At 35.6% G+C, this 19,488-nt stretch overlaps 1 protein-coding gene across 1 annotated transcript in view; it reads left to right on the top strand.

Annotated features, from left to right (window-relative positions):
• Nipped-A (Transcription-associated protein Nipped-A) overlaps positions 1-19,488 on the top strand; it is a 936,100-nt gene that overhangs the window by 682,647 nt on the left and 233,965 nt on the right. The window contains exons 46-47 of the mRNA XM_090393977.1: positions 2,703-2,993; positions 8,766-8,909. Coding sequence (XP_090250103.1) covers positions 2,703-2,993; positions 8,766-8,909 — 435 coding nt within the window. The remainder of the gene's footprint in view (positions 1-2,702; positions 2,994-8,765; positions 8,910-19,488) is intronic.

The raw sequence follows: 19,488 nt of genomic DNA, 5'->3' as shown, positions 1-19,488 counted from the left end.
TATATCAGAGGTTTCCAGTCTTTGAACTAGTGTTTTATTTCTAACCCAGCTTTTGGATCTCTAAGTTAAAATTGGTTTCTAAGTTAAATCTCTAAGTTAAAAACCAACCTTCTAAAATCATTGCCCCCAAAACTCGGTTCTGTCTGATCTCTTGCAAGAAAGAGCTCACGTTCCCTCTCCTCCCCCTTACCTTCAGTAATACTGTGATATCCAAACAAGATCAGATTTCTTTTCTTGACTGACTTGCACCTCTGATTTTTCCTGTCACAACCGTATTTCAACTATAACTTCTGCAGCTGCCTCAAAACTTGGTGTACTTTTTTACAAGTGATACCACTTCACATCTTTACAGCTGCTAACTTTATACAAAGAAGCCTAAATCTGCCCAGCCATGGAATACTGCTCCCATATTTTGGGTGGTGCACTAAAATCCTCTTTAAAACTGCTTGATTCTATCCAGAAAAGGGCAATCTGGCTAATTAACTTTCTCACAAAAATCACTTCATTCCCTCTCTTATAGATGTTCAGTTTCTGCTTGTGCCTCTTCTGCAGATACTTTCATGGGCAATGCTCTGCTGAATTGGTCAGTATTATTCTTCCACTCTCCTCTGAAATCATTTAAGCAAGAGCCACTGCTAACCTACACCCTTTTACAGTCCATTTTAAAACTCGCTGAACCAACTTCACTACCCTCCTTTTTTATTCCATCTACTTATCTCCTTTGGAACAGTCTCCCCAACTCTGCCTTTTCCAAAGATTACAACCCTCAGATGTTCAAGCAAAATGTGAACAGACTCCTACTTTCTTTTATTCCTCTTGCCCACACACAGCACTAGTGTGCTATAAGTCTTGTGGCCTTTCATGTGTGGATCAGATATGTTAAAAAATAAATCTATTGTCCATTACTAGAGCCAGGTGTCCTGCCCATCTCCATTTGGATGCTTTTACAATGTCTATTGCATCCAAGATTTCGTTTGTGATCTGATCCATTACTGTTATTCCTAGGATGATTCTTCTCTCCATTCTTCTTTCCGTCAGCAGTGTTTTTCCATTTCTTTAGTTAGTGCCCAGGTTTCTGAGCAGTAAGTGAGTATTGGTAATATGCATTGGTTGAATACTTTTCTTTTCAGGCCGATTGGTAAGGTATTTTTGAAGATGCAGTTTAATTTCCTAAATGAATACCGGGCTAACTGTATTCTTTTAATTTCGCTCTGTAATCCATTTTCACTGTCAAAAACTTGTCATAAGCATAAGAGGAGACTATTTCTTTTGGCTCATCAAGTTTTATTATTTTTGCTTTTAAGTACCTATTGAACATAACTTTTGTTTTTATTCTATTTATTTTAAAACCTGTCTTCTTGCTTTCTATATTCAGTATATGTATCATTTCCTATAAGTTTTGTGCTGATTCTGAAATTAATAGCAATATCATCTATGTATCTTAAATTAGTTCATTTAATTGATTAATGGATCCAGTTTACATCGTTAATTAATCAAACACCTAGTACAAAAATTATATTGGATAAAACCTGGAAAATGAAAGATAGATATAATACACACCATTTTGTCCACCTTGAAACATAATGGATGTGTTGTTGTTGATTCCAAAGCTATTGGAAAAAATTTCCAAGAATTGCAGCAACAGCTTCATATCCTCCTGAATTTTTAATATTGAAAGAGCAACAAAAGAAACAGCGACATGTAGAAGTCTGCCTGGAATTGTACAAATTTTTCTGCTGTGGAGAAAAAAAAAAAAAAAAAAAAATATATATATATATATATATATATATATATATATATATATATAAAGATAGTTGCCGATGTTGAAATAACAAAGGTAGTTCATTTACTTTGATGTAAAGACTAGGAATAGATAATTGTTTGAAATGCCCCAGTTGCAGTTTTCATACTTGAGTCCTATAATATAATCTTGATCTGATATATGCTCAATATAAATGGAATCAATGAACATTTATCTTTCTTACACACTTATCTCACAACAGAACTGCATGCGGTAAAAAAACCCACCAAGAATCTTGTATCTGCTGCAGTTGAGATTACTATTTGTCCTGGTTTTAATTCTGAGTCAGAATGAAAGCAATTATTGCAAAAATGTCGTGCAAACAATTTTTTGTGGCAAAAATGTGAACTCACTAGAAAGTGCCCTGTTTGAAAGATGGTCAATGGATTTCTTGTGTCTTTAAGTGTCTTTCTGTGATCCTCATATTGCAATAATAACAAAGAAATAGTAGAGTTATTTATCCACAAAGAGAACATTACTTAGTTAATATAATAATTCAATTTGGAAGAAAGTTGTGTTATAGGTGGTGGTGGTGGGGGGGGATCCAATTCTGTTTTTTATCAGTTTTTATTTGGTCATCCGTTCCTTTTTAATTTGCTTTGTTCTCTTCTCTAAAATTAAAATCTTGATCTTTGCTTTTTTCCTTCCATTCTCATATGTGCCTTATTATTTTTAATCTTTGAAGTGTCTTGCATATTACTTTTCAAATTTGTTGTGTAATTACTGCCTCTTCAAATTAATCAGTTATTACCATTTGCCTTGTTTCCCCTCCCTAATATTCTTCATGAAATATCTTCATAATTGTTATATAAAGTATAAATGCAAAACTGAGAAACCATTTACTGTTTATTTCATCATATATAAAAGATTGAGTGTAATGATAATTCTTTGTCTTCTTTAGGAGGAAATAGATATTGAATTATCATCAACAGATGAAGCCCAGACCAAAGCAACATTGGTAGATGCCAGTGGAAATAGTCATGCTCGCCATGATTCATCAGATCCAAGACAAAATCTTCACATGTTAATTTCACGTCAAGCAAAATTTATGGAAAGTTTGCGGGAAGTTAAAACATTAAACTTCTTGACTGCTACTGCACAGTTGTGTCATATGGATACTTCTTTAGCTCAGCATTTATGGATCCAGGTGTTTCCTCGAATATGGAAAATTCTTAGTGATCGGCAACAAAATGTATGTATCACTTAATTTAAATTTTCTTTGCATGTTTTATCTTAACCTTAACTCTGAAGAAGGAATTTAGTCTTGTTGAATTTAAAATTGATTTATTACTACTAGAAAATAACATAAAAACAAGTAGTTATTAAAAATTATCAGTAATTTTCTGTTAGGTAAAGGTAGGGTGATGAGTATTTGCTGTCGGTTATTTTTGTATTCATTGTAACCTTGTTTCTCTTGTGCTTACTTTCTTACAGCAGTAATTTCTGTATATTATTTGTTATTACTATCTTCATCTGCTGAGTGACATTTTGTCTTTTTAAAACTTCATGATTATAGTCTTCTGGGGAATGTGGAAAAATAGAAACATGAATGAAGTGAAATACCAAACAGCAGCATGGTATTAGAATCACACTATTGCTTATTTTTTATAATCATGCAAGATAAAAATTTTTATATAGGAAAAAAATATAAAATAAGAGCATCTCTTTAGCAGAGCTTATTTATTATGTATGGGGGTTTTCTCCCCCTTTTCCTGCCTGTCCCTTAGGACAGGTTGAGCCTGTCTAATGAGGGATTAAGTATGTATTTTATGACTGTAGATCCATGTATGTTCACAGGGCTGGTTTGCCTGTTCTGGGGGACGAGAAATCCAAGTTTATGAGTGGAAAAAACCCTACCTCCCTATGAGACCAGCTAATGCACCTTTAGTCAAAAGAGACCACATAAAGGTTCCGTACATCTTGGAGGAATCGAACCCAGGTGTTTCCAACCAAAGGACTTTGTCTATACTGAATGAGCTACGGAGGCTCTCTTGCAGAGCTGGAATGACTGTAATGACATTTAATTGTAAATGACCTAGTTGAATGCTCCTATCTAGGACAAAAGGAACATTTATAAGTACTTTTCAGTTGATTATGTAGCCAATGTCATATGAAACTGGCAGAGATTTACCCCTTGAAACTAGCTGCCTTTTCCTGCATAGAAAACAGACAAATACTCTGGAAAACTCAAGCAATTCATAGACTTAGGTTATGAAAATAAGATTATCTTCTCTGTTTTAACAAAAATTAGGTTTATAAAAACCCAATTACTTATAACGACCATTGGGCCTAGTACATTAAAATAGGGTGAGATGGGAAGTATAAATAATTGTTTACCACTAAATGCCCTTGAGTGAGAGAGAGATTTTTTTTTAATTTTATTTTAAAGTTGTGGGTCAATATCAAAATTTGACAGTCCAGACTGACATTTAAAATATTGGTCTTACATATCTTTACCCATAATTTTATTTTATTCATCCTTAGAACTAATAAATTAAAGAACTACAGATATTTAAGAAAAGTTCTCTAATAATATACACATGCACAAGGTAAGAGTAGTTTCTTATTAAATTATGCATTGTCACATATCATCTAGGAGCCATTGTGTGATCAGATTATTGTTATTTTCAAATTTTTCTCTTTAAGCATCACAGTTTTCAATAAAAACTTTCCTTGCATCATAAAGTTTTATCACTTTCTTTATGGTTCAGTTCTAGGTGATAGAATAACCTCACTTGATAAACTAAATTTATTATTACACATGGGTATTATAACCTCAGTCTTCATTAATAATAATCTGTTTGAATTGGATATAGGTATACATCTTATGACTTTCTTGAGTCACATGTAATATAACACATAGTCTGCCATTCAAATGGAGGAAGGGAAGGATGGAATGAATGACACTTCTAATGTATTCATGAATGCATTTTGATCAGTCTTACAAAGTGGACATGAATATACCCAGAAAATACATAGAAAAACAAATGATTATATTAGGGATATAAATAGATGAAGCTTTTTTGGTGGCGGGGAGCACCTATCGTCTGATTGTCACAGAAACTGTTAGTGAACTTGCATTTTTGTGATTTTGATTGATATAGTAGATGTGCACTATAGCTGACACCACTATAACAAAATGATGCACAATAACAAACTATGAATAAGACCTGGCCTAAGCCCTGTAGAACCAATTTTTGTCTTAATCTCACTATTACAAATGGGAAAAGCACAAAATGTTCATGATAGCAAATTGAATTTCCTCACAAATGACATCACAAAATCCAACAGTTGGAAGTAATCCTGTGGGAAGTACTGCATAAAATTTGTGCTTTGCAATAAGTTTTATTATAGCATAGGAACCTCCATGAAAGTTGAAGATTATCACAAAAGATGCATACCATCCACCTGATATCTGTACTTTTCCTTGCATGCATTCACTGACCACAGACTGACAACTCATTTCACTTGTTCACCACTACAAGCAAAAAATGTAGTCTTCCTCACATACCCACCTTTGCTAACCACACTCTTACTTAGCATCCAGGAATAACCTTGCTAGAATTTGAGAAAGAGTATTGTAAGCAAGGTGTTCCACACCATTCTTGGTCATTCACTTTGCTATCCTCTCCACCACTTCACTCCAAGAAACCTATGTGACCTGACCTGTGTACTGTAATTGTAGCGATATCAAAGCTGTATAAAGTGGAATGATTTCTTTATCTCTCCTTATTAATGTATTTGCTAATATCCAAGTAATCTTATAAGCTACATTGACAGCTTTTGCAGCATATCCTCTTAACTTCACTTTCCTGTGCATACACACCAAATCTTCCCTAGCTTCCTCAATTTACTTGAGTAGAGTGTAGTATGAAGCTTGTAATCTTTTCATCCAAAAATACAGAACTTTATGTTTTTCTGCATTAAACTGACCCCATTATCTTTTGCCCATACTGTTAGCCTATTTAAATCATTATGCAGGATTTCTGCTTTCTTTCCTTAACAACTGCACTACCAAATTTTGCAGATTAACAACTTAATATCTTCTTTGAAAACATTTCCTATATCATTTACATGCAAAATAATTGCAGTGAGCCAAACATAAACTGTGGCACACTTCTAGTTACCTGCATTCTTTTGAATTCTGCTCCTCTATTTCCTACTCCTTGGTACCCCCATTCATCAGCAACTCTCTGGTTTCTGAATCACCATCTTCATATGCTTTCCCACTTGTTTCAGGTTGTGTACGAATATGTAGTATCCTTTCAACAGCCTTTGCAAATCATTAAGTATCATATAGGGACTGGTACATCATCATGTACCAGTCTCTCTATCTTGCTCATTTGGAAAAGGAAATAGTGGGGAAACAGAACCAAAGAATTGCAGAGGTTCTGCAGTCCATCATGCATTGACAGCAGAAGACAAAGAGAGCAGAGACCTACATAAAGCACGCAAAATGATAACATGAAAAAAAAAATGTACAAATGCAAATAATAATAGAAGATAAACAAGAAAACTAAAATCATATGAAATTATAAAAATGAAAATTTAAAATTAACATTTTTAAATCTCTAAGTGCTATGCAATTTTAAATTATTTATCTCTCATTAATCTTATTAATCTATCATTTACTTTATATCTTCATAATGAATTAAATATGCTGCTTTGAAAGAAGTCAACAGGCACCATACAACTATGCCGCCCACCTTAATAAATATGTAGGACCTTCTTTTCCTGCAATGACTGAAGCATTCTGAGTTAAAACAGGCATACTTTCCACAAGTGCATGATAGCGATCAATGGGAATTTTGGTCCATTCTTCCTATAAGCATGTAATGAGGTCTTGGACTGTTGTATGATGCAGTATAACTTTTGTTGTTCTTACACCAATTAACCAACCAACCTGGACTGTTTTTGAAAGGATGCCATTAACCTCACCTGATGCCCCAGTTCACCCTGCAGATGTTCAGTAGGGTTGTGATCAGTGCTATGTGGAGGCCAGTCAAGTGTGGTGACATTCATGCCCACAAAACACGCAGTTACGGCAGCAACCTTATGACTCGGTGCATTATCTCATTAAAAGAGACAATGGACTCTTCTATTGAAATGCAACAAAGTAGGAAGCATAACGTTGTCCAGAATGTTCAGATACCTCTCGGAGTTCATGTTCATAGCACCACAAACAAAGATCCAAGTTAAAACAGGAGCATACTATCACACTGCCATGTTTGAATTTCATATTTGGGGTTATGTACTCTGCTAAGAGATGTTCACCGGATACCGCCGCCTTTGAAACGTGAATTTCATAGCTGGGGTTATGCACTCTGGTGGAGACATTCACTGAGCATCTGCCACACTCATTCATCTATTCAGCAGTGTGTAGCATGATTTACCACTTCATAACACAGCTTTCCAAGCTCCATGTCCCACTGCACACATTTTTTGCACCACTGGAGACAACACTGAAGGTTGGTTCGATTAATGCAGGGCTTGCATATTGCTGTCCTACCATGGAAACCCATTTTGTGAGTCTCAGTTCTAAATATTTTTATGAAGATTGGAGTTCCAGTCGATGCCCAGAACTCTGCATTCAGCATAACAACTGACGAATGGTGGTTGAACAAGTTGAACAAGAACTTGTTATCCTTCGTAGCACCCTGTGGACGACCCACCACATTCAATGAATGTGGTGGGTTGTCCACTGCAGGTAGCACTTGCAGTTGAGTTCCTGTGCTTCCATCTCAGTATGATATCATTGACCTAGGATGGCCCAATTTGTTAACCATTTGCCAAAAAGATAGGCTTGCAACATGTCATCCAATCACAACTCCTCTTTCAATCTCCATTTGCCCCCCCCCCCCTTCTTTGTCAGCCATCCTGTAATGATTTAAATAAAAATAAAAATTTCAGTTTCTCATTTTGAAATATGCTCACATCGCTTTACTCAAGATTGCCTGCATTTAAAGAAAGTTATCATGTTTATTGTTGAATACTATTATTCCTTGTTACTCCTTCCTTTCCTTGATGGAAAAGGAAGGAAGGAGTAACAAACATTACATGATTTGTATTACTCGTTAAATTAGTTACTTACAAACATAATTTCATTCATTGTATTGCCCTGTGGTGAAGCATTTATATGCAAATAGTATGATTGAATATAGTGATCTCTCAATTATCCAGTCTTCAAATGACTGAACCTTTGATTAACTAACCCTTGATTTGGTTTGTGACAATCAACTTCTGGAATTGCACCATGTAATTGCACCTTCAATTATTTAACCCTTGAACTGTCTGCTGTGCAAAAACAGCTTTCTGGATGTACTTAGTTAATTGAGAGATTACTGTGTATTGTCTTAAGTAAAATCTTCAGATTTCACTTGAATGGAAAATCTTAAGAGTTAAATATGTTTATGAAATGGGACTACCAAAAACATACAGGAAGCAGATGATTTTTCTTTTCTTTGCTAAGTGAGAGAGCCCATTGCTCTTCTTTAAGATCTGAAGTGCATTGAAAAAAAGATTGTGTTTAGTCCCTGAATTTGCAGATTATCTAATTGTTTCTTACAGAAGTGGAGTTTTTGTCCCACCAACTCATTTACTTGAAGTTGAGGGCATAAGAGAAAGACAGTGAGTCTTCTTTCAGTGCAATAACATAAGTAATCTTGTTCAAAATTAATATCTTTATTTATAAACCAATAATATTGGTGTAAATTTAGGTGTTGCATGAGTGTAACAGTGTGTGTAATTGTTTGTTTTTCAAGTGGATAAGATTGTCATTAAAGGGGAATACATCATTGCTTAATAAGATCTCATTATTTGTTCACTTAAGAAATTGGGAAATGCTTTCCCCATATGTATTTGTTAATAACCTTTCTAAAATAGTACAATAGTGTAAATAATTTTAATAATTAAAAATGATATTTTATTTTAATAATTAAAAGTGTGTATTTATTTATTTTTTAAGGTGCTGGCAACTGAACTTGTTCCATTCTTATGTAGTGGTAGTCATGTAATCCAAAAAGACTGCCATCCAAGTGCACTTGGTACTTTTCTTGAGGCATTATCCCTATGTTCACCTGGTGTATCAATAAAACCAGCCCTGCTTAAGGTAAACTGCTTAAAACTTAAGTAATCACTATTAAATTCCAGATTGTATTTTTTGGTTGGAATTGTTTTACACCTAAATTGTATTATAGTAATACATTATTTGTGAACAGCTATGTTGTACCACTATTTGTAGAGAAATTCAGTCCAAATTTACTGCAATATATACTCTAAATATCTACTAGAGTTAGAATATCTTCCAGTTCACTTCATACTAATCTTTTCTGACATCATCTGGAAGACAGAAAGTTTCCTTTTTTGAAATAACAGCATCATTTCAGTAAAATTCCTGCTGCTTTTCCAAATTTCAAAAGTGTCTTCAAATCATTGTTGTTATATGCTTTCTAGTTTCCATTTTTTCCATCTTTTGAACATGATTTCCATCTTATGAACATAGTTTCTCCATCTCAATCTCTTGTCTCTTCTTTCAGCAGGTCTAACTTTCATGTTAGTAAGTTCCCTTGTTTTGTCCCACCAACTAATTTACTTGAAGTTGAGGGCATAAGAGGAAGACAGTGAGCTTCTTACAGTGCAATAACATAAGCAAGTAATCTTGCTCAAAATTAATATCCTTATTTACAAACAAATAATATTGGTGTAAATTTAGGTATTGCATGAGTGTAACAGTGTATGTAATGTTTGTTTTTCAAGTGCTATGTACATATCTGCATTAAAAATAAAACCTATAATCTAGAAAGAAAAGGCCTCTTGGAAATTAGACTAGTCAACAAAGCCAGAAAAATAAGTCTTATGGAAAATCCTGTTTCTGTCTGCAGGGAAAATATTCAAAACCCAGTGATGACACCACCTTAAGGAATTTTACTGTTACTCATAAGCGCAGAATTGTAGATGGTCCTATGCAGTGTAGGGTATCTATCCTTGGGGGGGGGGGGATCATACTCCTTTCCAACGTGTGCCCAGCTTAATACTGCTCTGGAAGCAGTAGCAATTCTCCTGTATTCCATGGTATGTTTGATTTATTTACTACCAGGTAGTGAGCTAAATGAGATTGGCCTTGATAAGGTTGTATTGTAACTTTCTCAGCCCATACCTTTTAGGAGTGACTAATACACACAACATTCTGTGAGGTACTGCTCAAGACAAATGGATAAGGTCATATGAATGCTTGACAATATTGACCTCTCAATACATAATAATAGACTCAGTACGTTTTTCCATATAGAAAATAAAATAAAGATGCCAAGAAATTATATAATTGGTTTCATCCTTTATCCAAGTATAAGCAAAAAAAAGTTTGTATCTATCCTTGGGGGGGGGGGGTTGGAAAGGAGTATTACATACTCCTTTCCAACGTGTGCCCAGCTTAATACTGCTCTGGAAGCAGTAGCAATTCTCCTGTATTCCATGGTATGTTTGATTTATTTACTACCAGGTAGTGAGCTAAATGAGATTGGCCTTGATAAGGTTGTATTGTAACTTTCTCAGCCCATACCTTTTAGGAGTGACTAATACACACAACATTCTGTGAGGTACTGCTCAAGACAAATGGATAAGGTCATATGAATGCTTGACAATATTGACCTCTCAATACATAATAATAGACTCAGTACGTTTTTCCATATAGAAAATAAAATAAAGATGCCAAGAAATTATATAATTGGTTTCATCCTTTATCCAAGTATAAGCAAAAAAAAGTTTGCACATGAAGTAACTTCATGACAGAACAACTTGTATATATAGAGGCTAATGACTTCACATCAATTGCCTTGATAACCCATAATGCAAAGCACATATCCTTATAGACATCTATGATGCTATGCATTATGGAAAGAGCCACTACCCACACCAGTTTCGACCTTTATTGAGGTCTCATCAGTGAGAGCCAGACCTGGAAGAGATACCAAGGTTGAAGTAATATTGTAGAAGTCATATTTCCATATACAAGTAGCCATAAGATGTCACACCTTATTATTAAAAATACTCTGGATTAAAGGTAGGTGTTGAAAGTTTTTTTCCACTTTACATTATAAATTAAAGATGCCAAGAAATTATATACTTGGTTTCATCCTTTATCCAAGTGTAAGCAAACAAAGTTTGTGCATGAAGTAACTTCATGACCCAATAGAGGCTGCATGTCTATAAGGATATGTGCTTTACATTATGGGATACCAAGGCAATTGATGTGAAGTCATTAGCCTCTATATATGAGTTTCCCTGTGATTTCATCCTTGGATAAAGGATAAAACCAACTAAATTATTTCTTGGCATCTTTAATTTATAATATAATGAAGCTATTACATATGCAACAGATTGGTTCAGGCAACAACAACCATAATTTCAAAAAAAAACCATCATCTTGATTTCTGCTCTATCCAAAGCCAAGGTGGAATGCTGATTGCCAAACAGGCAAAAATGATTGAGGCAGAGCGCATGATATATTTAATCTATAGTATAACCATGTGGAAAAACTCAACATCTGCCTGTCCCTTACACTTACCATGAGCAGAGCATAAAGAAGCAAGAATAAATATCCTACCTGATGAACATCATGGAATTAATAAAGTGGCAATAAATGTTACTAGATTAAGCCTGAAATTAAATCATTTATAACCTGATCTGTGTAAAGAATAAACAGGAAGATTGTTCTTTCTCGGCTCTACAGATCATAGTCCATGTGTATACTTCTGAAGTGAGAAGTGTGGGCATGCCTTTGTGTGACTGTGATTCTGTTTTTAACTGTCTGGCATGTTGTAATTGACTGTCATCATTATTTTAATTGAAGAAACAATCATTTTTCATCACTTTTGGCAATCTGCCTGAGGCCTTATATGCTGAGATAGATTTTGTCTAACTTATGTAATCTGTTTTCAGTTTTTTGTCATTATTACAGCATATTAACATGTAATTTTATTGTTACACACTTTATACACAAAGGTGTTCTTATTTTGTCTCTAAAACTTGTTTCTTGTTATTTTGAATGTGGATTTATTGCTTTGTAGACAAGAGTTCGTTTGGTGTTTTGTAATGTATGAGAATAGTTCTCATACATCACAAAAAACCAAACAAACTCTTATATTCTATCCCTGTCATTTTGATCAACCAAGTCTTACTGATGCCAATTGTTTTTGGCTAAGTCAAACTAACTAATGATTAACACTCGTCTCTTTTATTTCTCATCCTTCTGCCATTCATGTACATTAATTGCCCACAATTATCCTTGCTTCTTGTAATGGGCCAACCATTACAAGAAGGTTTGGGACTTAAGGAACTTTGTTCAGTATCCTTTATCATTCCTTTCTCACAATCACTTGCTTTTATCCTTCCCAGTAGCTCTAGTTTCCTTGGTTTTGCACTTTATCTCACTGAACAACACTTTCTACAGATGCTCAAATGCAATCCTTTCATCCATCAAATATACTGCACACTATTTTTATTGCACCTCTGCTTTAACTCATTTGCAATTATGGCTCTTCTTGATTCATTACTATCATACTGTGGTAACAAACTTAGTCTTTGCTCTTTTTTTTTTCATTTTTTTTTTCACTTTCATTCTTTCACATCTCTCATTCCATACTTAGTGCTTTTCAAATTATTTGTACCTGCCAAAATAATAAACTCTTTAATGTTTCCTCCCCTGCATTCTCGTTAACTTCCTTAATCTCTGTACCTGGGAAACATGCTTTGTTACGCTATCTAGCACACCTCTTATCATAGAACCATTATACAATGCTCTGTCCTAATTCCTCCCTCTCACTTTTTCATACTCATACTGCTGCTGACTTCTCCAGTTGAAGCTCAGTTTTCTTCTGTAGAAGACTGCTCAAGTATTATTTCTCTCATTGCTACCACTTTGTCATTAATGATCTTCTGTCCTTTCTTTCGTGCTATTCATATTTTGTTCATTATTGCTTTCAGCTACAACTACATTCTCTACAAGACTGAATTTTGCTCCTTTTGTTGGTAACATTTATCATTTTGCTCCTTTTGTTGGTAACATTTATCACTTTACTCTCTCACTTGAGACACAACCAGCACTTTTGGTGCCCATTCATGAAACACTTCTCTCTCACACACACACACACACACACACACACACACACACACACACACACTGTATCTCACAGAATCTCTCAAACCAGTGACAACTAGACTTCAATTATTCTGATTTGTATTGATGCTATGCATATCACTGCTATTTCACAGTAAACAATGATGAGCTTTAATTCACAAATCACTCACTCACTTGCACATTCATAAAAACAAAAACTTCTTCAATAATGATCCACAGTATCATTAATTATTTCCTAAAATTTTTAATTATTGATCTTCAGCATGCTAGCTGTGATGACTATATTTACTCTATTAAAGATATGCCTCTTACACAGAATCCCTCATGTTGATCAGTATAATCTTACACAATATTGCAAGAAGAAATTAGATTGAAATAAAATGAAACCAGAGATGTATTCAGTAGTATGTTTATTAACTGCTTACTTCAAAATATGCCCTGAGGCATAGATTTAAAATCTATTAATTTATAGATTTTAATGACTCCTTACAGTGATTACTGTAATGCAGTAATTACTGACCAAAATGTTCACATCTGTCCTCATCTATATTTAATTCATTTGCTATCATTCTAAGTGTCAACCTGCAGTCTGATCTGCATGCTTTGCACTTTGTCCATTAGTTCTGGATTATCATTTTTGATCATCCCCTGTGAATGTCATAAGGTTAACGCAGAGTATTTCTGCAATTAGATCCCTCCATGGGAGGCACATATTCGCGGTGGAGGGGACCTTCCAGTGATGTATTGGCTATCTTCCTCTTTTTCTTTGCTTTTCTTCATGTATTCTTTGCTCTACTTCTCCTTAGTCTTTTTCACTATCCTATCTTCCAGACTACCACCACTGGGAGCCAACGCCTTGCTGCCGTGTTCACTGTGTGGTGCAACCCACGTTAGTCTTGTGCCATTTTGGCTTTTGTTTCAGCCAGACAGGCAGTCCTGGATGGATCTTACCGGTTAGCTAGTGGGCTTGCCTGCAAGGGTCAAGAACTGAGTAAGTCTCCTTCCCCATGGTGCAGGGACAGGGTCCAAATCTTGTTGTGGTGTTCATATAGCATCTGGGGGGGGGGGTAACCCTGGCATTCCACTCCTAAGCACATCCATTGCTTGCTGGATAGTGGATGTCCATGGTGGGCAGGAAGCTCTGTTGCTGAACAAAAAAAAAAAAAGAAAAGTCACTCAAGCATGAGTCCTTCATCCTCAATCGCTTCAGGAACCCTAACAAAGGCCCAACCAAGTAGTGATTCCATTGATATACCTTTCGATAGCAGAAGTAAGAAACAAAAGATGTGATAATGGTACAAATATACCAATTTTTCTGATCATTTGTGCAACAGATGAAAAGCCAATCGGGGACAATGTTACCCTTCATTCAAAAGGGTCTAGAAGGACTGGAGGGTTCTACCAAAACAGTTAAGAAACTACATTCTGGCGATGTACTCATAGAAACATTTCAGCAATATTCAAAAAAAAAACTACTCATAGCTACATCGATGGGTGGAATACCAATAACAGTCACGCCCCATAAAACACTCAAATCCTATGGAGCAGTGATTCCAAAATGGGATCTCCTTGATGTTCCTGATGAGGAGATATGTTCACAGCTGGAAGATCAGGAGGTGATAGATATGGGGGTGCATCCTGATCTGTAGGAATAGTCACCTGGTTCCAACCAGAAACATCATCCTTACTTTTGATACTCCTAAGCCTCCAACTTCTGTAAAAGCAGGGTATCTAAATTGTCCTGTTATACCCTACATCCCTAGTCCACTAACATGCTTCGAATGCCAGCAATATAGACATTCCGAAACTTCCTCTTGTGGCTCTGCCAAGAAAGCTAAATGTGTAAACGATCAGGGAGATCATCCAGTATACTCCCATGCATGTCAGAAGTGGAAATATGAGAAAGAAATATAAAAACAAAACAAAACATATGTATCAGAATGCAAAAACGAAAGTTAGCCACCACCACACTTGTTCTGAGATCCTCTTATGCTGAGAAGGCAGCAGTTAAAAAAAATGTCAACAGCAACACATCGGAGTATGTATTGGATATTTTTCCAGAGAAAGAGATGAACGCTGGTCGTCTATACTTCCTAAAATGTAATGAGAAATATAAACCTGACAAGGGCAAGGTTTCAACTTCCTAGAAAATCAGGCAAGTCTACAAAGCTTAAACAACAGGAGTATTTTTACATTGGAACTTTGTAGGTTTTGCCAGAATATCAATGATATGCATCTGCTGCAGAAACACGAACCTTTTTTGTTTCTGTCTGCAGGAAACATTAAAACAATTGAGGATATTAACATCAGGAATATCAACCTTGTATGCAAGGACAGAACTGGAGGTGGTCCTGTATGTGGTGGAGTAGCTATTCTTGTGGACAGTCATACTCCATTCCATCATGATCAGCTTAATACTGCTTTTGAAGCAGTAGCAATTTGCCTATCTGTGGGGGTTTCTAATCTCAGCATGCCCAATATATTTACCACCGGGTTCTCAATAATATCATATTGCAACTGCCTCATTCCATACTCCTAATGGGTTACTAATGGACATAATACTCTGTGTGGTAGTGCCAGTCAAATAATCAAGGTCATATCATTGAAGGAATACTCGACAACATGACCTATCCCTTATTAATAACAGAACAGATACCTTCTTCCACATACCTGTCTGCTGTTATTCAGCAGTCGATCTTATAATCTGTTCCCCTGCCATCTTTCCACTGTTCCCATTGGATGTTAATGAAAACATATATATGGATCAAATCATTTTACTCTTACCATCAGGTAAGAGTAAAATGACAGAAATAAGACATGGTTCACGGGAACCATGTTTTATTTACACAGATGCCAATGTAGAAAATGGACTGAGCTGACTGGAATACATATTTTCCCATCTTCCAAAATTTAATACTGAACCAGTCAGCCAAACCTATTAATGAAGCAGGGAAGTATGTCACAGATTGTAAATACAGCCATGACATTAGTCCCAAAAACATCATAACCTTTCACTCTATCCATAACCTGATTTCCATTCCATCCAAAGCCTTGGTGGAACCAAGAGTGCAAAGCAGTCAAAAAAAAATAGTATGGGATATATTTCGTAGATATCCTACCACAACAAATTTAATAGCATTTAATCATACTCATGCCAATGCACATTATGTATGACAACAGAGTCAAAAACAATCCTGGATTAAATTTACATCATTGATTAATCAAACAGCCAGTGCAAAAACTGCCTGCGATAAAATCTGATAGATGAAAAGTATATATAGAACATGTCATTTGTCTACCTTGGAACATTATGGATGTATTGTTCTAATCCCAAAGCTATTGCAGAGTGTTTGGTAGAAAACTTTGCCAAGATCTCAGAAACAGTTTCTTATCCTCCTGATTTTTTAATTTTGAAGGAACAAGAAAAACAGTGGCTAAGCTTTTGTACCAAAGGGATTGAGCCATGCAATTGGCCATTTGTTAAGAAGGCACTAAAAAAAAAAAAAAAAAAAAAAAAGTGCACTTCTCTCTCTCTCTCTCTCTCTCTCTCTCTCTCTCACCCTAGTGCTGTTGGTCCATTATCAGATGATAAAACACTTCCAGTCATCCTCTATTATACAACAGAATATTTACAGAGGAAGAGCTTCCGGACTCTTGGCATAAGTCTATTGTCATTGCTATCCCTAAGCCAAGCTGGGATCCAGCATAGGCCAACAATTATCATCCCCTTGTCCTGACTAGCTCTCTTTGTAAGGTCGTGGAAAAAATTGTAAATGCAAGACTTCTCTAGTACTTAGAAAGCAATAAACTTCTTTCCAACACAAAATTATGGCTTTTATAGATACCAATCAACCTTGGACCATTTGGTCCTTCTAGAAACATATGTAAGATAAACTTTTCTGAAACAAGAACATGTGGTTTCAGTATTTTTTGATGCAGAAAAAGCCTATGGCACAGCCCGGAGATATGGCATATTAAAAGACCTATTTAATCTTGGTCTGAGGGTGTACCTTCCTGTTTTTATTAAGAACTGTCTGTCTAGATGTGTTTTTAGTCCAAGTGGGATGTATGCTATCTTGGCCATATCATCAAGAAGAGGGGATTTGCTCAATACTCTGTCTTATGTGTGACCTTCTTCGCTATTACTGATCTGAATTGCTGATTAGCTTCCTCCCACAGTAGGCAATTACATTTATGTCAATGATTTTACAATTTACTGCCACTCTTGTAATATGAGGGTCATTGAATGACAATTTCAACTAGTAATCGATCATATCTCTCCATGGGCTCTTTGTCATTGGTTCAGGTCATCTGCCAAAAAGAACTATTTGCTTACACTTCTGCTGGAAATGCGCTCTCCACTCTGATACAGATTTGAGAATGGGACAAACCATTACCCCTGTAGTTCCAGAGGCCAAAATCTTTTGACTCATCTTTGACAGAAAGCGGACTTTCTTTATACACATTCATCATCTTCAGGATAAGTGCCAAAAAGCATTGAACATTGTCTGTACTCTAGCCTCTACTAAATGGGCTGCTGCTTGATATTCCTTGCTCTGCATTTATCATGCACTTGTATGTTCAAAGCTTGATTATGGATTCCAGGTTTACAATTCTGCAAGAGAGAGAACACTCCAGTGGTTGGATGCGATCCATCATCAGATTATCTGATTAGCTATCAGTGCTTTTTTGCACATCGCCAATTCAAAGCCTTTATGTTGAATGGAATGAATTTCCTCTATCACTTACATTATAACATTTATCTCTTAATTATGCCCTAAAAATAAAGTACCTTTCAGACCATTCTCTATGTTGAGAGGTCCTGTATCACACATGTCAGACTGCTATCTGTTCTTTTAGTATACACATTAAAGAGGCTGTTGAAGCTACTGGCATGAGTATTGAAACATTACCAAAGAAAACAGCATTCCTCCATGCTGCAATGTCAACTACAGAAGTTGCATACACCCTCATCTATCTACCTTTAATTTTTTAAAGCACAGAGCAGCCCAATGTGATTTCTTGCCCATCTACACTGATGGTTCAAGATCAGGGTAATCTGTTGACTGTGCTACTGTGTTTTCTACATTACAATCTCCATCCAGATCCCACTGAATTGCAGTAGCGTATACAGCAGAATTGCATGCCATTCGGCTCGCATTTGTGCATATCAAAGAAAACTATCAAGAGTATAATATACTGCCACTGCCAGCACTTCACATGAGAAAGAAATTACATTTTTACTTATCTGACCAAGCCCTATACACTCAACTAGATGTTATCAGACTCAGATAGATTGCATGTTTTTAGATTTTTTTACAAAACATTAATTTATTCAAAGACATTTAATTATGGATTTGTTTATATGTAGACCATATTGTAGATACTAAACTTTGTACGTACATGTAATAAAAAATAACTAAGACTGGGTTTATAGGTCATAATAATTATTTAATAAAACCTACTAGTTTCACCGCTTAAGTTCATTCCAGACTAGATGAAGCCTAGTGGCTTCATCTGGGTTGGAATGAACAACAAATATACAACAAGCATTAAATATGAATCATTGCATAACTAAAAACACTGAATGTGTAGGAACTATTACACAAAAATACAAGTCAAACAGAAACGTGGTGTGGAAGTGGATTACCATCATAGCCTCTTTGATGTTGTGGGCACTGAAGTAGCCTTCTATGTACAGCATGGAGCACTTATCCCATTCAACATTGTGGTGAGTATGCGAGAAATGGAATGCCAGACCTGGACTGTCTTCTCTGTTGTTATTGATGTCTCCAATATGCTCCTTTTGTCTTATTTCTAAACTTCTCAATGTTTGCTCTATGTAATTAAGGCCACAAGAACATCTAATATTATAGACTCTAGGATGTTTGTCGAAAGGGTTGTTCACCTTGGGTAAGCATAACAGATTTCATACCATCATAATGGGTTTTTGAAGGCTACTCTAATGTCATGAGATTCCGGGAGATTTGCGACTTAGCGAAAGTTTACCAATAAAAGGGATGAAACCAAGACTGTAATGAATGTCATGGATCTGTTGTGGAGATAAATTAGAGTAGTATTCTTTGTGCTATTTTTTAGGATATTTTTTTTAGTTCAGAGCTGTTCTGAGGGAACAGGTTATCTCCATGTACCATAACTTCGTCCACAAAAACATTTGTGAATAACGATACAATGTCCAGACTATCTAGAATGTCCATTGGTGAGATAGAAATTTCTCCTCGTTTTTCTACAAAGTGTTGAGTATTTTTGATGTAGGTGTCCGTGTGTCTAATGAACTCCTTTAGAAGATTAGCAAGATGTTTAGATAACAAATAAGTAGGTGAACTAGTACCACCTAATTTAATTTTCCTGCAAACTGTCGAGCAAAGGCTGACCATGTGCCAACTTCTACACTCCATTTACTTGTATTTTTGTGTAACAGTTCCTACACATTCGGTGTTTTTAGTTATGTGACGATTCATATTTAACACGTTGTATATTTGTGTGTTCATTCCAACCCAGATGAAGCCACTAGCTTAAGTGGCGAAACTAG

This window comes from Typopeltis vanoorti, chromosome 6 (genome assembly GCF_054136105.1).
Source record: "Typopeltis vanoorti isolate ZY-2024b chromosome 6, IOZ_Tvanoo_1.0, whole genome shotgun sequence".
NCBI classification, from domain to species: Eukaryota; Metazoa; Arthropoda; class Arachnida; order Uropygi; family Thelyphonidae; genus Typopeltis; species Typopeltis vanoorti.
The sequence above is the reverse complement of the archived record's forward strand: the minus strand, read 5'-3'. Positions and strand labels throughout refer to the sequence as shown.